The 21871-nt window shown below is 36.9% G+C and overlaps 6 protein-coding genes and 2 non-coding genes across 10 annotated transcripts; 2 read left to right on the plus strand and 6 right to left on the minus strand.

Moving 5' to 3' along the window:
- Window positions 1-128: 128 nt before the first annotated feature.
- Window positions 129-1104, minus strand: F38B2.2 (uncharacterized protein). Its single transcript, NM_077481.2, has 4 exons — window positions 975-1104; window positions 800-921; window positions 621-752; window positions 129-569 (listed from the first exon to the last, which is right to left on the minus strand). Exons 1-4 carry the CDS (start codon window positions 1093-1095, stop codon window positions 420-422), a joined length of 525 nt encoding a protein of 174 aa, NP_509882.1. The 5' UTR covers window positions 1096-1104; the 3' UTR covers window positions 129-419.
- Window positions 1105-2342: 1238 nt separating this feature from the next.
- On the minus strand, window positions 2343-2976 carry F38B2.6 (Neuropeptide-Like Protein). The gene is made up of 2 exons (NM_001270211.3): window positions 2922-2976; window positions 2343-2812 (listed from the first exon to the last, which is right to left on the minus strand). Exons 1-2 carry the CDS (start codon window positions 2935-2937, stop codon window positions 2541-2543), a joined length of 288 nt encoding a protein of 95 aa, NP_001257140.1. The 5' UTR covers window positions 2938-2976; the 3' UTR covers window positions 2343-2540.
- A 467-nt stretch (window positions 2977-3443) lies between these two features.
- F38B2.3 (CUB domain-containing protein) lies at window positions 3444-8074 on the minus strand (the record flags this gene model as incomplete). Of its 2 annotated transcripts, none has more annotated exons than NM_001373504.1 (16): window positions 8026-8074; window positions 7525-7787; window positions 7352-7479; window positions 7143-7288; window positions 7003-7095; window positions 6618-6759; window positions 6257-6378; window positions 5965-6214; window positions 5772-5917; window positions 5264-5474; window positions 5085-5218; window positions 4560-4686; window positions 4414-4515; window positions 4254-4369; window positions 3570-3750; window positions 3444-3519 (listed from the first exon to the last, which is right to left on the minus strand). In NM_001373504.1, exons 1-16 carry the CDS (start codon window positions 8045-8047, stop codon window positions 3444-3446), a joined length of 2259 nt encoding a protein of 752 aa, NP_001360744.1. In that variant the 5' UTR covers window positions 8048-8074. The 2 variants fall into 2 exon arrangements, with proteins under 2 accessions (NP_001360744.1, NP_001360745.1); NM_001373505.1 differs by having other exon boundaries at window positions 7143-7297.
- A 242-nt stretch (window positions 8075-8316) lies between these two features.
- On the minus strand, window positions 8317-9445 carry F38B2.4 (Adenylate kinase isoenzyme 1). Of its 2 annotated transcripts, NM_001270212.4 has the most exons (5): window positions 9200-9445; window positions 9010-9129; window positions 8812-8894; window positions 8633-8741; window positions 8317-8521 (listed from the first exon to the last, which is right to left on the minus strand). In NM_001270212.4, exons 1-5 carry the CDS (start codon window positions 9440-9442, stop codon window positions 8444-8446), a joined length of 633 nt encoding a protein of 210 aa, NP_001257141.1. In that variant the 5' UTR covers window positions 9443-9445; the 3' UTR covers window positions 8317-8443. The 2 variants fall into 2 exon arrangements, 1 of the variants encoding a protein (NP_001257141.1); NR_072112.1 differs by lacking the exons at window positions 9010-9129; window positions 9200-9445 and having other exon boundaries at window positions 8444-8521.
- Window positions 9446-9587: 142 nt separating this feature from the next.
- On the plus strand, window positions 9588-9725 carry F38B2.7. Its single transcript, NR_072113.1, has one exon. It is a non-coding gene; the product is annotated as an Unclassified non-coding RNA F38B2.7 (non-coding RNA).
- Window positions 9726-16435: 6710 nt separating this feature from the next.
- mir-787 lies at window positions 16436-16525 on the plus strand. Its single transcript, NR_023995.2, has one exon. It is a non-coding gene; the product is annotated as a pre-microRNA mir-787 (primary transcript).
- Window positions 16526-16734: 209 nt separating this feature from the next.
- inx-2 (Innexin-2) lies at window positions 16735-18461 on the minus strand. Its single transcript, NM_077484.6, has 4 exons — window positions 17930-18461; window positions 17477-17881; window positions 17280-17429; window positions 16735-17087 (listed from the first exon to the last, which is right to left on the minus strand). Exons 1-4 carry the CDS (start codon window positions 18455-18457, stop codon window positions 16911-16913), a joined length of 1260 nt encoding a protein of 419 aa, NP_509885.1. The 5' UTR covers window positions 18458-18461; the 3' UTR covers window positions 16735-16910.
- A 1302-nt stretch (window positions 18462-19763) lies between these two features.
- Window positions 19764-21512, minus strand: snrp-40.1 (U5 small nuclear ribonucleoprotein 40 kDa protein). Its single transcript, NM_077485.6, has 5 exons — window positions 21313-21512; window positions 21195-21262; window positions 21047-21145; window positions 20107-20863; window positions 19764-20035 (listed from the first exon to the last, which is right to left on the minus strand). The coding sequence occupies exons 1-5, from the start codon at window positions 21326-21328 to the stop codon at window positions 19980-19982; spliced, it is 996 nt and encodes a 331-aa protein (NP_509886.1). The 5' UTR covers window positions 21329-21512; the 3' UTR covers window positions 19764-19979.
- Between the last annotated feature and the right edge of the window lie 359 nt (window positions 21513-21871).

Here is a 21871-nt window from a genome sequence, read left to right on the forward strand (position 1 = left end):
AAAACTGCATCCCGGAGGGCTTAACGACATGCGCATGCATTGCGTGACTTTATAACCTAATCAGCAACTAGATATGAAATCTAATGAGTCGCTAGTAATCCGTGCATGACCTGAAGCTAAAGACAATATTTCACAGGAGGCATGAGACTTTATTAAGGACAAAATTGGACAATTCGAATTTTGGGAATAAGCGATACAATTTTTGATGATGAGATACATTTGTGTTCGAATGTTGAGTAGATATGAGAGTCGATATAAATGACAAAACGGCTTAACCCGTAGCACAATTATGCTGCGATTTTGAAGAAACCTCTATGAAATAGGAGAAAACGAGATACTTAAGCATATAAGTGCGAGTAAAACAATTGGACCAAAGGTAATTGTAATAAAGATTGAGTATATCTATTCAGTATTAATTATTAGTTGTCCTGGTCTAGCCTTTCGCGGATGATATCTTGGTTGGCGTGCACAGTGTCGAAAAAATCCTCGATTTCAGCCGGGTAGCTGTTCTTTTGTGCGGATTTCTGCTTGATCGTGTTCATCCATTCCATGACCGCTGGACGATGGACCTAACAATTTATTTATTGGACAAACATCTTCGAACAAAACTCATGGCTTACCTCGATTTGTGGGAGATTCAGATTGAGAATGTCCATTGCGTTGGATGGGAACTTTTGGATAAGGTCTATTTCGGTTTTTGGATAAATTCCACACCGCGTGAGACACGGTCCTTCCGAACAGCAAAAACTGTCCTGAAATGATTATTTATTATCAATGCTAAAAATGAAGCTATTCCTACCTGCAATCCTTTGAGAGTGTCCTTGTTGAGGAAACGGCTCCTCCTGAATATTTCTCCCATTTCCGATTTTATGATAGCATCCACATCCCACTCCCATCGGGTCCCAGAGAAAATCCCGTATTCTAGAAAAAAAAACAACAATTTCAATGTTTGAAACAGAATTCATAATACTAACCTCGTTTTGGACAGTAGTAGTAGTCTGCAGGGCAGGCTTTTGTTACTGCAATCATAAGTTGCTCGTTGGACCAACACTGAACACCAAGTACAAGAAAAAATCCAAACTGGATGGAGTTCATATCTATTTGCTGAAAACAAAAGTTCAAGTTGAGAAATGAGAGAATGTGGAAAAGGAGAGGAGAGAAAAAGGCCATTAAATGAATAATAATCACATAGATACTTCTTTTATACAGGCCACAATCAGTAACTTCATCCTCTAGCTTCATATCATCAGTAGCTCATACTAATACAAGCTCCGCCTATTTAGACTCCGCCCCATATGCAGTACTTGTATGGTGATCAGAGAACTAGAGCAACATGTAGGATTTCGTTGGTCAAAATAGACTAATTAAAAATGAGCTTTGACGAGAACATTTTGAAATGATGATAGAAATGTATACAGAAACGCAATCTTTCGAGCTTTTTACAAATCTACTCCAACAATGTACTTTATGGTTTCATATAACAACTTTAGCAACCTTTATCTTTTAAATATCGCTCATGGATTGCTAGTGACAAAAAATTGTGAGCAAAACAAAAAAGTACTTTTTTCAAGATTATCAAGAGATGTTAACAAACAAATCGCAATGCCGTTCAGTTTTCGCATTAAAAATGAATTTTATTACCCATAGAAAAATAGAAAAATACAATGATTAGGCTAAATTAGGTCTTGGAATGACGGCGAACCTCAAGTTTCTATCAGAAATCAGAAATTGATATACACACATACACACGCTCGTGCTCAACCCTCACTATCACACATTGGCACCCGAAAAAACAACAAAACAAGATTTTTGTGGGGTGATTCGGAAGGTGGTGAAGGTCCACATCAGTACAAGGGTCGATTTTACAAGAAGATAGAAGTGACCTTTCTCAACTTCCAACACAAGATTCAAAAATGCCTTCATCTTCAGGGATGATATTTTGGAACATTTTCCTCATTACGCTGTCATTTCACACTTTGAAATAATTCAGTAGAAAGTACAAAAAAAAGAAAACACCAAGCCGGAACTAAAAAGTAGGCAAAATAAAAAGAAAAAAGGTTTCACCTCATTTTTCATCCTCGGATATTTAGCTACCAGATGTTCCGGTGATTGTAGGTACGAGAAATGAAAAAAAATAATAGAAGCTATTCTTTGACTTCTTCTTTCTGATTTGTTTTTTTTTTCTTATTTTATGGTTTCAAACACTTACTAGAGTCTTTTAAATTTGTCAGTTGAATAGTGCAGACAACATTATTGTAAGTCTTTCATGTGTTCATAAAACATCTGCATTTAATTTTCATCCTGCAGATTGCATTGCTTCTGTCTGTTATTTTTGGAACAAGTTTTCTCATTAAGGTTCATTGAAATGCTTTTCAGTTACATGTATTAGAAAATGATAACAAAATACATGGAAAATCAAAAAAAAAAAATAAATAAATGAAATAGTGACTGAAAAGTTATAAACGAGAACCAAAAGAAAACGAACAAAAAACATATATACAGCTAGGGCCAATTATAGTCGAATAAATAAGCTGTTTTTATCAAAAGCCTCCTTCTTCACTATTGTGCGATTGGTTCTCGTAGTCTGACTCAGATGGTGCCATATTGAATGTTTTCGGCCAAGCTTTTAGAAAAAACTCATCTCCTGTTTCTTCCACTGTTTCGATTAGTCTCGTGTTCGTCATCACATCATCAAAAAAATTTGGTGCATCTAGGTTTTTGAACACGTGGTCAGTGCCACCAACCAGCTCATCATCTTCAACATAACGGCTACGGACCATTACACATTGAATGCAAATAATTAGAAACCAAACTGAAAAATAGTATCTAAACTAATTTTAACTGTGATCTTTTCGTATTCTTGGCAAAAAAAATTTAGACCCTTAAAACCTACTTTTCTACTAAAAAACAAAATTACAAACCTGACACAGCATGCATGTTATTGTATTGTTTGTTCCAAGCCTGGAAACGAAATGACCAAAAAAGCGCCTCCTTTTATTCTTCAATTTCTTGTCTGCAAACAAAAAACATGATTCACAATCGTATTGCTACAGAAATTTCAACCGTCAAGCAGTTAAAAAAACATCAACGTTTTGTAGCACTACTATTCTTTGATCAAGAAGACATGACAAAAAAACATACATCTGAAAGTGGAGGGTTTTTTGACCACCTGCTTTAGCCATAAATCTACAACTGACCAAAGGGTGTTTAGTTTAAAATGATTTGGGAGGAAATTCTATCTGTCGTTCAGTGTTTGATCGCAGCTCATTCCTGACCGGAAAGCCACGTGATCTTCGGGAAAGGGAAAGTGAAAACAGTAACTGCTACACTATAAATTTTTGTCAGAGAAATTTTCATTTTCAGGCAGGTCGCAAAAAAAGAAACATAATCAAGTAAATATAATGTATCACAAAATAATTTCATTGGTTGTAATATTGGTTTACTCATCCGTAAAGTTCGTTGCATCGCTCGTTGTTGTTGCCATTGTTTGATGATCCAAAGGCGATGTTGATTGAAGATCTAAAAAACAAGTTGCAATGATGTTTATTTGTTGTCTTGAGAAATCTTACCCTGCTTCACTGGATGAGTACGAAATTGTTGGGTTGTGAAGAGACTCAAGTTGGCGATGATTTTCTTTTTTGCGAATTACAAAATATATGACCCCAGCTATCATTGGAACAGTTAAGAATGCAACACAGATCAAAACAATCCAATGAGTTTCACCAAGCGTGTGGTCTATAGTCATGGGCCCTGAAAAAAGTTTTAAGCCGGCAGCTTAAAAACAAGGTTTAAAAATTTTAAACCTTATCTCATCTAGACTAACTTTCAATTAATAGGAAAAAATCGATTTTTTGGCGTACACCTGATTGCATGATGTCTATTTCTCAATTAAATTTGCACTTTTTGACATTGTTCTAAACATATTATTTTGCCGTTTTACTGTGAAATTTCGACACTTAGAGTAACTTCACAAATTTTCCCGTCTCCTCCAAATTTGAATTAAAATTAAATATCGACAAAACCTATACGCATTTGCAAATTGTAATAACTGAAAAATTAATGAGTTTGCTGATTGCGTTGGCGTTCAAAATTTCCATGTATGTAGAGCTTTGAGCAATTTTTTGTGTTGCCATTGGTAGGTAATTTCATTGTATTAAAACACACAAAAACATACGTTCTTAGTAGTTTTTTGAATTACTATACTACGTCGTGTAAGTTGTATTATTCTAACGTGTTTACAGGAAATAACTTACGAGCATACACATTTGCATGATATCCCTTGTTACCATTGCTTTCATCTGTCATGAACAAAAAAAACAGGATGTTAGAAGTTGAGTTGATTGTTACATAATTTTCTTGTCCAGATATTCTAAGAGAAATTTATATCACAAAATCTTTTTTTTCTAGAAAAACCTGGTAATTATGGGATCAATTGTACTGTTCCCATCATAAATTTTCAGAAAATCATGATACTTCTCAATATCTGCATCCGAAATTTGAACCTCCAAGTAATGCCTGCAATGTGAATATAGCTGGATCTTACTTTGATGTTGACTTACCCTTTGGGTGCATAAAACGTATGTCGGCACACCAGATTTGGACAGTACACTTCCGGATAGTTTGGGCTTGTCAAAACAGATGGTTGATCCACTTTTACATAAACTTTTTCCTGGGAACATTCGCATGCTGAATTAGAATAATGTTAATGAATATCGTTACAAAATCTGAAAATTGAAGAAAAAGATGAGAGGAAGTTTAGATAACCGCGAGGTTTTAAAGGATTAAAAGATTAAAGGACGATCCGTTCTTCAAGTGCTATGCACTGCGGATCTGGGATTCAGGTACACTGCCTGGTGGTGATCCCTCTGGGCTGTAATTTAAGCCACGTCCTAGCCGGGGACTGTGGCCGATAATCCAGTCGTGGATTGCTCCACTTCCCAATAGAGGCTGGGTGAACCTAGGGGGTGAGGCCGGACTTGAACTCGTGACCTCCAGACTGATAGCGGCCACCACTACCGACTGAGCTATCCACCCCCTTCAACAGACTAATCAACTCAAATTTCGAAAAGTATTTTGAATGATACCTTCAACTATTTTCCAAGAAATATTCAAAACGGCGTCCGAATCGGCGAGATAAGTGAATCTAGAAAATGTGAATTCAATTGGTGACGTTGCCGATGCAATGCTTCGTTTTGTGGACAATAATTCACTGTCATACCTGGAATAGGTTTGTTATTCATAGGTACCATGTATTCTTAGTAACTCTTCTGTGAGGGTGTTCGTCAAGATATACACGATATCTTTGAGTGAGGGCTTGTCCATGATGAACTCAATGGTCATGTATTGAGGAGGGATTTTTCTATCAGTGGAGAATTTCCAATGACAATGTATAGTACTGCAGTTTTTCGGAATCACTACAGAGAGCCAGCCAGAATTTTGATATTCTTTGTCGTTAAACATTGAACAAACACATTCTGGAACATTTAAAAATGCTAACCTATGTACATATTTTTTTTAGAATTTACAACTACTTTTCCATCAATCTGTAAAACTGCAAGACTAATAGAGCCTAGTTTCAGAAAATATTAAGGGCATGAAAACTGTAAGAAGCGCATAAGTTAATTTTAAAATATGGTAGAACATGTATTGAAAGAAAATAAAATCCGCCAAAAATTTTTAAACAAGTCTCTGTTGAAATTAAGAGAGGAAAAGGTTTGAGAAGGAAAATGGCAAGTTTCACTTGCTAACATGATCAAAAAAGTAAGAAATACCTTCAGGAATTTCAAGTTTTGTGATGTTCATTTCAAAATATCTCATCTGCGAAATTCCAGTAGCTCGGTACGACACTCCCAAGGTCTGTTGATCGATAATTATTGGTCGCAGAAATTTGGTTGGCATCATATTCTTTTCTTCAGTTCTGGAAACGTTGTATCGTAACTGAACTTCTTCAAAAAAAAAACAGACCGGAAAATTAATCTTCCTGATTCCATAGAACCAAGCTTCAAACTATCATATTCGTTCAATGAACAGTTTGACAAAATCATTAGAACTGGGTGAAGTCTGTCTTTTTTCATTCTTTTTTCATTTTTTTCACTGTTTATTAGAATACGACAATGTTTTCCAGGGCAGTACAAATTAGGAAAACCGGGAGATCGAATAATCACAGAACTCATATGACCCGTTAAATTCATTCTTTTTTCAGGACAGGCGCAATCTGAAATTTGAAAATAAACATTTCGAGAGCTTATTATATCACCTTTAGTCATCAAGCGCGCAGTAATCTTTGGAGAAGGAAAGCTATCCGTGTAACTGCTATCTCGTCGAAAAATCACTTCCACTTTTGAAGCATCAACTAACTTTGTCCGGTTTGAATCGAAACTTTAGATTAAGTGAAACGTGGGCTATAGCTTGTAGGTGTGATGACTTAAACTGTAGTGATCAGTCAAATTAGTGAGAATGTATGAAGGAGTTTCAATATGTATGAAAATATTTTATTGCACTCTCATTGCTTTCTTTCCTTATTCTTACTAATACTACTGAGTATTATAGATTCGACAATACACCTACAAGTAATTTTTTATCTCTAAATCAGAAACTTGAAAAAAAAAACAACTCACTAATCATCTCTGGAAAAGAGACCTTCATAGTCATAGCTCCTTATGGCAACATAAGTTGGAGACTCGGTTTCAATCTCTATGAACATTTCTTCTTGTTTGTTTTTGATTCCATCGGAAGACGGTGAAAGAAGAAACATACATCCTAAAATTGATTGTATACTCGGGAAAGACAATTTTTGAAATTGAAATTCAGTTTAAACAAATGTAGTCAAAGATAATAGTGATAATCGTATTGATTTTTAACTATTGATTAGAAAGAAATTTGTTTCAAATTGTCCCCTGAAATTTGCGCACAAAGATCGCAAATATAAAATTACTTTTATGTAACTGTTAACCCCGACAAGACTACAAATATTTCTTGTTTTTAAATTTGTTATAAACATACCAGAGGCTAAAGCAAAAGGTTTTGAGGCAGTCACAATTGTTGATTCATTTCCAATAATCACATGAGTGCGATCACAAAGATGATTGGATGTTTCTAAATTTTTATTCATGAACATTCATTTTTTTATAATTCTATTTCACCGTTAATCAATCTGTCAAATGACATTTTGAATCCACTGAATGCGTACGTGTTCTTCTGCATTTCTAATACAACTTTAAAGCCAACATTTTTGGGTGTTGTAAATTGCTCATACTTTTGAAAGAATTCAGAATGGTAGCCGCGAAGACTATAATATCTATATCATGAAATTATAGCTTGCACTTTGATTCTAAAATTAGTTAGAACTCACTCGGAATGATAAAGTGAGTACTCTTTGTCATCAATATTGAAAATACTCCAAAATTTGAGAGTTGTACCACTGGACATCTCTGCTGTTTGAATATTGAGACGTAGCGTCATATTTGGATGGGGCAAAACCTAAACTAGCATAACTTCTAGATTTCACTGTAAACTATTGATTACTTTATAGATACATTTTCCGCTATCGCAATGAGCACCGGGAAAGTTAGGTGATTTCAGTACTCCATTGAGATCGCTAAGGCCGTAAACTTCCATATCACAATGACAATAATCTTTTGTGGTTATTGTTGGACCAATAGTTGAACTGGCGATTGGGATTTCTGTAGATGTGATGGAAAGTTCTTCAATGGGATCTTCAAGCATGTCCTCTTCAAAATCGAGGTCTGATTCGGCCAGTGATGTTGTTAGCAATTGAATTATTATACCTTTGTTGAAAGAAGATCAATTTTAGTTTGTCATTAAAATTATTTTTTTGTTGCTTTGGGTTATTTGGAAAATTTTCAATTTCAGTTTGATACTTTAGCATTCTTCTACTTACCATATTCAGGTTTTTTGAAGTATTCAACTGCGAAAAGAACTTTTATACTATAATTAGGATGAACATTTCAAAATAATGTTTCTTTTACTCAAATCTACAAATACTAAGCTTTGCTCAACAAATACCTAATAATATTTTCCATTGCATAGTGTCGACGTCTTGCAAAAAGCCCCTATAATTGAAAATAAAGTAATTGGAAAGCGTAACGGTTAGAACACAAAAGCCGAATTTAGACCTAGAAAAATAACCAATGAAAAACAGAACGAGTGATGGGGTAAGCTTCATAGAAAAGGAATATAAACATATTTTGTTTACTAGGAGAACTATCAATTTTCATGATTGTTTAAACTGCAGGACTTATGAAGACACTGTATGTTGTTTGACTGAATAGGGAAAAAGTAGGAATAAAACTAGAAAAATTTATTAAGTACAGAAATTTAAACATTTTATTTTTGGAGCATAGAATAATTTTTTTTAGATGTAAGTAAAGCAATGATGGTCTAGTTTTCCGAAAATTGATGGATAGTTGACAAAAAAAAACAATTAGAGCTTAGATGTTGCTTTATCGAGGTTTGCCACTACGACAGCAAAAATATCATCAACGGAACCTTCGGCATTGATCTGAAATAAATTGTATTTCAAATCCAGAAACAATTTCGAAATATTTTTCAAATTCAAAACATATTGTCGTAATCATTAGTTGCAAAAAGAAACATAAGTATTAATACTCACTCTAACAAGTTTTCCTTTGGACTCGTAGTAATCAACAACTGGGGCAGTGGAGGTAACAAAGGTATGGAGACGCTTTTTGATAGTGTCAGCGTTGTCATCGGCTCTTCCACTGAAAATGAATTATTTTGTGTTATGAAAGCAGCAAACAATAAAATTACTGCCCGGAGAGGTACCATTACCTGGTTTGAGCGCGATGCAAGAGTCTCTTGACCAACGTTTCTTCGGCGACATCAAAGAACAATACCAACTTGGCTTCTTGGATCTGTAGAAAATATTTTAACATACATATATTGCTTGAAACTCAAAATCGAACTATTACTGGGATTCAAAGTTTGATTTTTAGCACGATAAGAAATTTGTTACACAATCATGTTTACCTCAGACTCGAACTGCTGTCCTTGAGCAACTTCTCTTGGGTATCCGTCAATGAGGAATCCCTTGCTTCCCTTTTCAATAGCCTTGAGCATTGCTTCTTTGACCAAGTCCAGAACAACTTCCTAAAAAAATAAAGTTTTTTGCCAGTTTTGAAAACAATTTCTTCACGATTTAAAATAGAAACCTGCTCACCAATGGAACGAGGGCTCCGGACTCCATGATAGCGGTGAGCTGGGCTCCACGTGGAGATCCAGATTTTACTTCGTCACGGAGAAGATCTCCGGATGACAAGTGAGTCAATCCATACTTGGCAACAATTTTGTCACATTGGGTTCCCTTTCCAGATCCTGGTCCTCCAACAATGAAGAAGATTGGAACACCGGCAGCTTTTAATGGAGCCAAATTGATATTTTTACGCTCAACGGTTGGTGCCATTTTCTGCAAATTTTATAAACGTACAGTTTTTTTCAACAAAAAATGAAACAAATAAAAAGAAAATAATTCGAAAACGAAAGCTGTGAAGCGATGGATGGAACACTATTGGCGGTGCCTCTGTGTAGTTTTTGTGAAAAAAGATTAGTAGAGGGGACGGGCAAGTGGTTTGCTTACGTGAGATATAAACTTGAAAGCTCAAACTATTTTCTGTGTCTCTCTAGCACTTGTCTTTTCTCGGCACCCGCACTTCCATTGCTTTCATCACGTAAAACAGTGGCAGAAAAATGGAGGTTCGAAAAACAAAAGAAAAAAGTAAGAAGAAAATAGGATAGAGAAAGATGCAAAGAAGATAGAATAAAAAAGTTTCCGGTTCCTTCAAGTTTCATCGGTTCTGTGATTGGATTTTGATACTATGTTTAAGCAATTTAGCATTCAAAATAATTTCAAGTTTCTTCAAATTAATTTTAGCAGTTATGATGATTGGAATGTTGTAATATTCAAAACCTTTTGTCAATTTGAAATAACGCAAATTTTGAAAAATACCTTATCAAGATTTTTAGTTTTTATTACTTATCAATGCAAAACAACATGTTTCAGTTAAGAACAACTCCTAATATTTACCACCAACAAACTCAAAAAAAATACATGAATGTGACGGAAATTGAAATAACTACACAAAAAAATCAGAATGTTTCTTGTGCCTCTCAAATGTCTTAACATAAAACACGTTTACGTTCATTAAATATTTATGAACAATTGTTAGAAGCCAAGGCAACAAAAAAGTGGCAGAAAAGCGGACGAGCAGAGGTCCTGAAAGAAGATTGCTTCAGCATGTGTATGTATTGCTCCGTTTCTTCTTTGTAAATGTGTTACATTGATGCCTTCAAATTGGTATCAAATAAAAAATAGTGCGAAAATTATAGAAAGAAGGATTGAGTACGATTTTATATTATGTTTGAAGAGAACAGTAAGAGGAACGTGAAAAGTGATTTTTCAAACTACTGAACCGGAAATGAATAATCGCATCATTCACATTGTTGAAGTATCGTTGAAAAGTCATACAGATTTATAGTTTTTAGTCTCTACGGACTGGTAGTATTTCCTAGTTTTATTGATATTAAAAATAAATTCCCAAAATTTATAAAGATATGATGCAATTCTAACTTGATAACTTACAAAATAAAACCGAATTAGTTGAAAATCTCTGAAAAAAGAAAAAAAAAGTACATTAGGATTAATTTTGTCCATTCTCGTATGTCGACGCGTGAAATAGAGAAGGGTACACTAGAGCTATTGATCCACCCAAAAGACGGGAGAGACCACGCAATTTGTTTCTTATGGAGACGTGGTAGCGTTTGAAGGAGAAAAAGAGGCGACTCGGGATTTCATGTTTTTATTTTTCATATTGATGGTTTGAAGTTGATGCGATTACGTTATAATGCAAAGAAAAACACATTTTTCATGAATATGCCAAGAGGAAAATGAAATATAGAGCAAAAACAGAAATGTAGTTTACCTACTCATGTCAAATACAACTTAAATTTGATTTATGGCGATTAAACTGAGTTTTTTAGATGATTAAATTTGTAAACCCTTCTAATTTTTATTTTCAGAGTTGAGCGTTACAAGGAAATCAATGGAAACAATTACCATAACCGGGAATATTAAAAATTTGGAAAATTGGTTTTTTTCTTGTTATTTTTTGCAAGTTCAATACTACGTAAGACAACAACTAGATTCATTAAAAAAGAAAACTTGAACCAATTTCTTATGTCTATCGTTCAAATTCTAAAAATAAATAAGAAACTAATTTAAAAGTTCAAAATTAGATTTCAATGTAGTTCTCAATTTCATTTTCTTCAAAACAAGTCAACAAGTGTGATCATAACAAATTTCGGTTTAACATGACGTCATATCAGAAAAGGACAATCAATTTGTGTTTTCGAAATTGGAAAAACCCGATTTATTGTTAGCTGTGCCTGTTATGTTAATTCTTGCTGAATAGAAAGATAAACAAAAAAGCAACATGTGAAAGTATTTTACTGGAATGAAGGGAGTAGAAAAAAACAGGAATACATTTGTGAATTTTGATGTTGTTCCGAATTTTACTTATCTTAAGAATTTCTCCAATTTGATTGTTTTCATTGCATACTCTCAATTTTTACAACAAAAAAAATGCCTGAAATACTGATGCAGCTGCGAGTGGTAATTGTGAATTGTTAATATTGAGTTTTGAACTACCATATGGGTATGCTTTCGTTTGTGGTATTTTCTATGCATATGTAATTATTATTTCCATTCAAAACTGAGCGAATTAATACAGGCTCTCAATATACAGTAGTGATTACTGCCGTCATAATGTCCTATCTATGCATTCCATCGTTTACCGACCTTCCCTTCCAGCACAACTATATTTGGGTAAACATTTTATACGACTCCCTTCATTATCATCACCCTGTCATATAAACCCTAATTGATAAGATACTGCTTCCAATTATCAAAAGAGTGCTCATTCCCAACTCAACCAGTACACTTGCTACCCTATCCGTTCCCATTTTCTTCCAATATATTGACACCAGTTTTTTTCTATCGTTCTACAATTGATCTCCGACTGCCGTGTTGTAAATCTTTCTTCACATCTCATGACTGCAGCAATGTGAAGCTCTGGGAGCTCCCGAAAACTGGGCAGGAAGCGTGTTGCACAACAACAGTTTATGAAAGGAATCCACGCTTGAAGCCTTTCCGAAAAACGATTTATCTTGTCTTCGACTTTGATACCTACCCTAACCTCTCGGTCTCACTCCTATCAGTAACCCGCCCCAGTTTCCAACTTTTACTCACGGCTCCACACATTATTTTATTTGCTATTAAATAACTACAGCTCGCAGAGCTTTTTTTATTTCACCCTCCGTTCTCATTTCACCCTCCGTTCTTTTCACCCTCCGTTCTCATTTCACCCTCCGTTCTCTGTGGTGTGTGGTCGTCTCCCCCCTCTCGTCTCGTATCGATTTTTGGTGTTATTCAACTCTTTTGATGAAACCGGAAAGAAAAAGGCTCCGCTCGGAGCTTTCCGATATGGATATTGATGAAGGATTGGTCAGGTATGAAGACTACAAAAACCTTCACAATGTGGTGGTGCAACTTGTGGATATCTTATCCCAACTTCGTTCTTCTCTGACCTCTCCCAACGCTTCATTCAAAAAACTTTGTGAAAAAGTCTCTAAAACTGTGCTCGAATGTCCCGAAATTCCACCGATGCTTGATCCTATTATGCAGAAAAGCCTTATCGATACTGCCATCGCTTCTATTCCTTCTCCTACAATTCCAACTCCTGCGGTTCGTACCAAATTCAATGGAAATACTGGCGGGAATGACACTGATCTTATTGCCAGAAAATCAACCCGTGCTGTACTTGAAAGACTTCCCGACGATCGATCCGATCCCCTTCAAAACGACAAGAATCTCACCATGCTCAAATCCATTGCTCAGAACCACGGACTCCCTGCTCCCCTTGCCTGCTACCGAATCGACTGCAAATCAATTATTCGGCCAATGAAAATTACGTTTGCTAACAAAGAAGATCGGGATCAATTCTTAATCGGATTCAACAAGTTCAAAAAATCGGAAGACGCCATTAGCTCAATCTCTCCTACTCCTCGCATTCGACGTGACTTGATGCCCGACGAGCTATTGAAACTACGTGAGTCTAGGAAATACTGTTACGATCAAAACTGCCAGGCTGGACAATCTATTTACATTGTTAAAGATATTTATTACTTTCGCAACCCCAAGCCTCAGGTTTTTCTCATGTCTCAGCCGGCTCCCACAATTCAGGTTTGATCGTTAAAATTCTTTTAGACAACATAAGAGGTATCGCTAGTCTCACTAAAATTACTCAAACTCTTGATCTATTCCGAACTTCACCTTACCAAATTTTAGCTCTTACTGAAACCTTCCTTGACGAATCAGTTCCGAACTCTTTATTCTCATCTCAAGACATCTCTATTATACGGCTTGACCGTGATTCTAACGTTCATAACAAATCCCATGGGGGAGGAGTTGCTCTTCTTTATAAAAACTCCATTACCTTAACCGCTCTTGACATAAAATTTACGGCACACTACGGCTCTCATCGTTCTGAAATACTTGCTTGCCGCGTCTCCTCTACCATCAATACTTGTTCCCCTTTCACATGCTTCCTCATCTATCGCCCTCCAGATCTCACTGTTCCTGAAACTTCTAAATTGATCTCACATCTTGACGCTTATATCCCTGATGACTCTTGCCTCTTACTAGGGGACTTCAACTTGCCATCTATTAGATGGGACTCTCTTGAAAACTCCTCACATCAATTTTCTAACTTTTTGATCAGTCGTGATCTTTCGCAGCATGTTTCCTTCCCCACCCGAATTCACAAAACCTCGTCCAATATTCTCGACCTTGTTATCTCTTCTGCCAATCTCGGAGTCAGTAAAATCAAAGCCTGTCCACCTCTTGCCTCATCTGACCATCTCAGTGTCAGCTTCAGTTTACATCTCACTTCTAGTCCTTCCTCTTCCACTCCCGAAACTACCCCTATTCGTCTAAACTATAAAAGATGCAGTTTTAAATCATTAAATTCTGACTTAGCCCATTTTGACTGGGACATAATACTCAGCCCTTTCCCTGACACTTCGGCCAAATTTGATCATTTCATCGACATTTTAAATGAACTTATTCTTCACCATACACCTCTCGCTGGCCCTCCACGTGTCTTCAAATCATCCAGAATGGCTCGTCAGTTACGTCTTGCTCGCAGTAAATATTCCAGAGTTTTTAAATTACCTCCGTCCGCCTTCCGATCAAAACGATTAGAAAAAATTAATCTCCGGATCATATCAATAACCAAATCCCTCAAGTCTAGATATATTCGCTTTGAAAAACGCATTCTTTCATCACCTAACAATGCAGCAGCAAAAGCCATCATATCGTCTCGTCTCCGGAGCAAATCTACTCTACCCACCATCGTTCATCAAGGCATCTACCTCAATTCGGACAAGGATAAAGCCGCTGCCTTTGCTTCAATTTTTTTGGACAATTTCAGTACTTCCAGTGCTAATGTCCATTCATCTTGCAGCTCCTCTCGTCCTTCAACAACTCCTTTTGTCCACACTAGTTCCAATGCCCTCGATCTATTTCCTCCTTGGATTATCGAATCGGTACTGCTGAAATTGCCCCCCAAATGTGGATATTCCAGTCATCACGCAAACTATTATGTCATGAAAAATTGTGCCACAACTTTGGCCTATCCCTTGTCTCTAATATTTCAGCATTCTCTTCAGACTTCTTCTGTTCCCAAAGCATGGAAACATGCCTTCATCATCCCCGTCCCAAAGAAAGGAAATCTCGCTGAACCATCCAACTACCGCCCCATTTCTATCACTGATCCTTTTTGTAGAGTATTCGAACGAATCCTTTGCACTCGCATAAAAATTGATTTTTTTGCGAGTGCATATTTGCCCACCTTTTCAGTAAATTTCAACATGGGTTTTTGGCGCGTCGTTCCTGCACCAACTCTCTCGTATTGTCCCACGCCAATTACTATCACATCCTTCATACCCACAAGTCACTTGATGTCATATTCTTCGACTTTCAGAAAGCTTTTGATCGGGTTCCGCATTCTCTTCTTCTTCAAAAACTTGAATTATTCGGTATTCCCCTCCCTATCATTAATTGGTTCGGTGACTTCCTGCCAGAACGATCATTCTCTGTTAAAGTTAACGACTCTATCGTCAAATTTTCCCAACCTATTATCTCTGGAGTTCCTCAGGGTTCGGTCTCCGGACCCTTACTTTTCTTGATCTTTATAAATGACCTTCTACTCAGCCTACCCACCGAACTTTGTTTTGGTGCTTTTGCTGACGACATTAAGCTGTACTCTAATGATCCCGTTGTTTTACAAAAAGGCATCGACACTGTTGTTGAATGGTCTATATCTAACTCCCTTCCTCTTGCTCACGCCAAAACTGCTCTTCTAAGGCTGGGATCAAAAACCCAGTTCACCCTTACTTAATTCAAAATAAACTTATTCATGAAACTTCTACCGTTCGTGACCTTGGTCTCATTACGGACTCCTCTCTGAACTTCAAAGCCCATATCAATAGAACTGTAGCTCTTGCTCTCCTGAGATCAAAACAACTACTCAAAAGCTTCAAATCTAGTTCCCCCACATTCTACGCTTATTTATTTAATTCTTATGTACTCCCTATAATCGAATATTGCTCAGTCGTCTACTCTCCCTCTCCTAACTCTAAACTCTCTGCTCATCTTGAAAAACCTCTTAGATCATTCTCTCGGCAAGTATTACAAAGATGCAATATCTCATTTACTTCTTATGAAAACCGTCTTCTAATTCTTAATATCTACTCGATTCGTCATCGAAGGCTTAAGGCAAAGCTTCTACTTCTTTATAAATTCATAAGCGGTACCTCTTACTTCCCAAATCTAAACGATCTGATCAGAATTACCGAGTCTAAAAGAAGGCCTATGATTATTATATGTATAAAACCAAAAATTACTGATTTTTTCACCTCAACTGTCCCCGTCTGGAATGCTATTTTTCATAATACTCCCCATTTCCTTTCTCCCCGTGAATTTGTTAAAGTTATTGATTCCTCCATAACACGGTTTTGAATAATTTTGTTTGTCGGTTATAATTAATTCTATGATCTCCCATTTCCCAAAATGCCATCTTTCCTTTTTCCCTTTCTTCTCTCAATCTATTTTTTGCCGGTCTATTTTTTTTCTTCTCTTTGTCGGACTCGTGAGGGTCCCGACTTTTTTTTATTGTTTTGATTAACTTTGATTAAACAATAAATTCACTTGTGGGTCATCCTCAAGGCAATTAACCTCTCGGTCTCACTCCTATCAGTAACCCGCCCCAGTTTCCAACTTTTACTCACGGCTCCACACATTATTTTATTTGCTATTAAATAACTACAGCTCGCAGAGCAGGATGTATCAGTGGACGAAAGATACATACGATCTTACATCTTCAAAATGGTATGTAAGCTCGTTTTAGTATCTTTCGTCTCTGATCACATTCAATTAAGGTAATACATGTTTTTACATTCGAAAATCTAACTCACATCGTTGATCAATAAATTATAAGCTAATAATGTCTAACGAAATTTTTAAATCTGTTTCGACACTGGTGTTTTGAATCCAATGTCATTATGCAAGCATTTCAAAGTTCCTCTTAACATGAAATAAACATTTACACTTTTTAACTTCACATGAAAACATAGCGGTTTCGACGAAAAACTTTAATTTGATCGTATCAGATATCGAAAATTGAAAGAAATTATGAATATGGCTGGTGATGGACGAGAAGACAGTGAAAACTCTTGATGCACAATGAGAAACCAGTATAGGTGAGAACGATTGAGAAAGAAACAATGAATGGAGTAGTTTAGAACTTTGAAAATGATTAGATTTCTTTTTTCTCCTCATTTGCTGGTGGAGCTGATGGACCATCGACTTCTTCGATCAAAGAGTGATGCTTGCGCGCATATCGATCCATTGGGATAGTGTCAGTGTTGAATGCAACATATCTCTCGGGATGATCTTCGTTCAATGATGTCACAGCAGATGAATCAGAGTCAAGCTGTAATGATATTATTGAAGTAATTTCTAGCAGTTTAAAAAAAACAAATTTTATCATGAAAATTGAGTCAGAGGTGAAATAGGACAAGAAGAAATAGAAAATAAAAAAGAGCATATGTCATTCGTCCCAATTTCCATCCTCATACTCAATGTTATCTAATGATGTATAGTTGGGGTGGAAGTAATCACCAACCTCATTGGTAAACCGGTGAACAAGTCCATCAATGACTTGAGAAGTTCTGAAAGCACCAAACTGAGCGTCAACGTATGTGAGGAGAAGACATCCATCGAAGTTGAGATAGTCCTTGATAAATTCGTGGGAGCGCGTTGGGTTCATTTTATTCTGGAAAAATTGTTTTATTGTGGAAAAATGAGATTGATTATTTTTACCTTGTTGTTCAAATTTGTGGGAATAAGGCTGTGTCTTCTGAAGAGAATCTGGAAAGCAAAATGGATCATTCCAGCGGTGGTAACAACGAACACAAAGATGAGCCAAAAGTAGAAGCAGATATAAAGCTTTTCAATAATCATATTGAGAATCATGATGCAAGAAACTGTGTGTTGATGCTGTTGTCCGAGATTGCGAACTTTGAAATCACAAAGTACAATACGGGGGAAGATACTATCTTCCTTTTCAGCAGTTCCTTTGAATTCAACGTTCCACAAATGGAAGAATCCCCAGAAATAGTCATCCACGTCAAGGAAATGTTTCAGAAGAACCATTTGCAGAATGCAATTGACAATGAATCCTAACTTGAGCAAGAAGTAATTGATGGTAGCTTGAAATCCGTATAACTGAAAACAAAATAGTTATTAAAATTTCTGATACCACCAAGTTATCACCTTGTTTGATGAATTGCGAATATCGCTGAGTCTGTTCCAAATCTCTCCGGCAAACGACTCACAAGCTTGAGCTGGCTCCAATTTTTTCAAAGCTCCTTCAAAAAATCTTAAAGATCCTTTGAGGTTAATTGTGGTTCTTTTGTGAAACAAATTCCAGAGATGATAAGGGAGCACAAACATGGCAGCTTGGAAAAGAAGGACAAGTGGTACCCATCTGTAGTAGTTGATGTGACGACCGCCACGAGCCTCATCTGTCACTTCGGTTCCGTTTGGCACAAAGTAGGTGTTCTCGATAAAGCAGAAATCGTGCACATATCCATCCCAACTACCAGAAAACTCTCGTGGTGTCCAACATTTGATAGGCTGTCCAAAGTATTGCTTGCAAGAAATAGCCAGTGTCATTGCAACCAGGACAAACGGCGTGAACCAAGCATTAACTCGATCGATCGTGTCGAAGGCAAGCTGGCCTTGCTGCTTACGCAGCATCCCTACTAGTTGCTCATACAGGGGACCAAAAAATCCCAGCATTGCTGAAAATGTTATGTTAATTAAGTAAATATGTAGTTTGAAACGTAAGAAACTACGGTTAACTGATTCAAAATCGAAAAACATTGGAGTACAAAAACAAGTTGCATGATGATATGAAATACACAAATGTTCCGAATATCTAGATGTTTATTAGCCTCGCAAAAATTAATTACTAGCAAGTTGCTTTGATGAGGCTGATAAAAAGGAAACCCTAGATACATTTTAATTACACTAGCGATAAATTTAAATATTAAGAATATTGTACAGAAACAAAACAACAGAATTGAAGAAGAAACGCGTTGTGACACCGGAGCTCTCCCACCAAATGGCCAGCGCAAGTAATGCGAACGCGGACCACTACGCGAGGTGTGCGCACGCAAACGCTACGTGCAGTCTAGAAGAGGTCACACAGCAGAGCGGTCCGCGCTCATCGACCGTATTATCTCGGACCTCCGAGAAACGGCACACAGTGAGAGAGCGAGAGACTACAGAGAGACGCAGAGAGACCCATCTGCAATGTTGAATGGCACTCGAATATGAGATAACACCTAATAATGACGATGGGAAGAAGTAATGTGTTCATGCACGAGCAAATACCTAAAAATTAAAAAGGCAAGGAATCGACAATTTGGTTTAATATCTGGTGTAATTTTTTTTTTTTTTTTTGAAAAAAAAGAATGAGCAAATATTTTAAATACGGTTGGTGTTTTTAAGTACGTCATTCATGTCCACTGCGAGAATCGGGAAATCATGCAGCTGCAATCAACCGTACAAGTACTTGTTTGCTCAATAAAAAACTGTGCACAGACATCCCATCATGGAATAGTTTAGTTTGGTCTGTATTAATAATCCAAGTATTAAACTCGATTGAAATCATACACGGTCGCGCCAAAATAACTGCTCCGTGGATACTGCTAATTTTATCTCGACACCGTTTGCAAGCATGGAGCGCGGTTTCTTAGATTTTTGTTTCAATCATATTCTATGCTTTTTTTAAATTGTAAAAGACTGAAAAGCTTGCATACGGCCCCTCGACTCAGTATGACAGTACTCAGGGAACGATCATTTTGATACGACTCAACTATAACACTTAAAAAAAGGAAAATATGCTTAAACTTGTTTTGCCATTTGACAAAAAAGAAAGAAAAAAGGAGAACTTGAGAATTAAACAATTGCCAGTAACTCGGAATGCGAATTGATACTTCTTCACGCATTGATAATTATCCATCCAATTGTTTACTCTAGAGCAATTGCGGTAAATTGATTAAATATTGACCTTCATCTTTCGCTGTTACCGCCTTCATCTTCTTTCGTATTTCCATTAAAACAATTTTTCTGGCGTACTTCAATTTTGAATTGCAAGAATTCATTTGATAAAACATGATCACTGAAAAATAAATAAAGAGAGTCGGACATAAAGTAAGTTCAAAAATTACATCAAAAAAGGAGATCCAGTGAAAAAAACAAAACAGAAAAATGACAAAAAACAAATTTAACCGGCGAATATGGATGTTTTGAATTTCTAGCTCATATCGATTTCTCCCAAGAAAACACGTTTGTCACTTCCACACGAGAGCACTGAAAAATTGAAATTATTGAATGGTCAAACAATGGAAATTTTAAATTTTTGTAATTTATTTTTAACTCACTGATAGGTTCCTTTGGGTGGAAATCGGTACAGTTGACACTTCCCATGTGACCTGGAAGCTTGTACACAATTTTTTTCGACAGTGTTTCCCAGACGTAGAGAAAACGATCCGACGAGCCAGCAGTGATGAATCTCTCACATGGCGACCAAGAACATTTGAGAAGGTTCTTCTCGAAATTGTGATTATGACCAGCAAAAACTCCCACCGAACGTTGTCCTGGTACGAATGGTCGAATATCCCATTGTCGAACAGTGCAATCCATTGAATTGGAAATGATGAATTTCCCACTTGGTGACAAAGAGATTCCAGTAATTGTGTCACGATGTCCAGTCAGAGTGTAAGTAATCTCGTCACGACGCATGTCCCAAACTTTGAGCACGTTGTCAATTCCACCACTAATCACTTGATCCGAAGAATCATTGAATGTAACTGCTGTCTGCTGGTATCGGTTGGTGTAAGTCTTCACTGGTTCCTTGGTTCTCATATCATGCACACGACATGTTCCATCGTCACTGGCAGAAGCGACAAGAGTTACACCACGACGAGACGGATGGACGGCGTTCACAAAGTCTGTGTGAGTTCTGAAGCGACGAGCGCAAGTCCCGGTTTCCATATCCCAGACACGAACACTTTTGTCTGTTCCACAAGAGACCAAACTGCTGCTGTCGGTGGTGAATTTTAAATCCATAACTGCTCCTGAGTGTCCTTTGATTGTAGAAAAGTTCTCGCATTCGCCGTATACATTCCAGAAGAAGATCTGCAAATCATTGCTTAAAAGGGTTGTTTAGTATGAAGGTAGTTTTATATTCGGTTTTTTCAAGACTATACAAAGTTCTACGTTCAATTGTTCTTATTTGCAAAGACCAATTAATAATTAAATCATAGAATTTAATATTTGAATATAAATTCTTGAGACCACAAGGATTTGAAAAAAACTCACTTTCTGGTCGTATCCACTAGTCGCTAAGCATGTTCCATCTGGGCTGAATGCACCGGTGTAAATTTCTCCTTCATGACCTAGCAAAACCATTGTTGGTGCCTGAAAATATAGATTTCTGTTTGTTGTTTGATAAATGTTTAATATTTACCATCAAATTGGAGAATCTCTGCGCAGTTTGCTGTGGAAATCCAGAGCTGACCAGTTGCTGTCCCGAAGCTGAAATGTTTTATAAAAATAAATTACACAAAATTATAAAATAAACTTACAAGTAACAAGAGCCATCGTTGTGTTGGTAAATGTTGGGTTCCACTGGAAAAACAAATTTGAACACTGGAAGACGTTTTCGAATAGACAATGACGATGCAGTGTGAGAAACGCGGAGACGAGTTGTAAATGCAATGCGGTGGAGCGCGTTTACATTTTCTAGTGCGCACACTTGCCGTTCGTCCTCCCTCCCTGGCAGCAGGTCGGGTCTCCTCTCAATGTCTGCCGGCGCTGAGAAGAGAGCATAGGAAAGAAGGAAAGTAAAAAGAAACAAAGAAGAGTGAGAAGAGCTGCTGTGTGGCAACCAACGACCGCATGGAAATTTGTGGAGGCCACGAGAAAGAGTGCACATTACAGAAAAAAAAACAAATTTTTGCCAACTAGGCAGAAGAGCGTGGTTCACACGGAGAGTGGAGACGACATGGAGATAAACATTGGATTCTGTCCGCTATCAGTTACCTTTAGACGTTATCAAGGCGAAAAAACGCTTGAGGCTACGTACGCATCAGGCTTGCCAAAAAAGGTTCCCCTGGCAACCTGCCAACTCTCCAAGCCATCTCC

This window comes from Caenorhabditis elegans, chromosome X (assembly GCF_000002985.6).
Source record: "Caenorhabditis elegans chromosome X".
Taxonomy (NCBI): domain Eukaryota; kingdom Metazoa; phylum Nematoda; class Chromadorea; order Rhabditida; family Rhabditidae; genus Caenorhabditis; species Caenorhabditis elegans.

Excerpts from the sequence above, each read along its gene's own strand:
- F38B2.2 (NM_077481.2), bottom strand. The coding sequence starts at position 1,095 with ATGAACTCCATCCAGTTTGGATTTTTTCTTGTACTTGGTGTTCAGTGT. Across the intron at positions 922-974 it reads CTACTACTGTCCAAAACGAG|AATACGGGATTTTCTCTGGG; the intron begins GTTAGTATTATG and ends TTTTTTTTCTAG. Across the intron at positions 570-620 it reads TGAATCTCCCACAAATCGAG|GTCCATCGTCCAGCGGTCAT; the intron begins GTAAGCCATGAG and ends ATAAATTGTTAG.
- F38B2.4 (NM_001270212.4), bottom strand. The coding sequence starts at position 9,442 with ATGGCACCAACCGTTGAGCGTAAAAATATCAATTTGGCTCCATTAAAA. Across the intron at positions 9,130-9,199 it reads CCGGAGCCCTCGTTCCATTG|GAAGTTGTTCTGGACTTGGT; the intron begins GTGAGCAGGTTT and ends TTATTTTTTTAG. Across the intron at positions 8,895-9,009 it reads GACAGCAGTTCGAGTCTGAG|ATCCAAGAAGCCAAGTTGGT; the intron begins GTAAACATGATT and ends TATTTTCTACAG.
- inx-2 (NM_077484.6), bottom strand. The coding sequence starts at position 18,457 with ATGCTGGGATTTTTTGGTCCCCTGTATGAGCAACTAGTAGGGATGCTG. Across the intron at positions 17,430-17,476 it reads CCACAAATTTGAACAACAAG|AATAAAATGAACCCAACGCG; the intron begins GTAAAAATAATC and ends CAATTTTTCCAG. Across the intron at positions 17,088-17,279 it reads TTCACCGGTTTACCAATGAG|CTTGACTCTGATTCATCTGC; the intron begins GTTGGTGATTAC and ends ATATCATTACAG.
- snrp-40.1 (NM_077485.6), bottom strand. Across the intron at positions 21,146-21,194 it reads AGAGATTCTCCAATTTGATG|GCACCAACAATGGTTTTGCT; the intron begins GTAAATATTAAA and ends CTATATTTTCAG. Across the intron at positions 20,864-21,046 it reads CTAGTGGATACGACCAGAAA|ATCTTCTTCTGGAATGTATA; the intron begins GTGAGTTTTTTT and ends AATGATTTGCAG.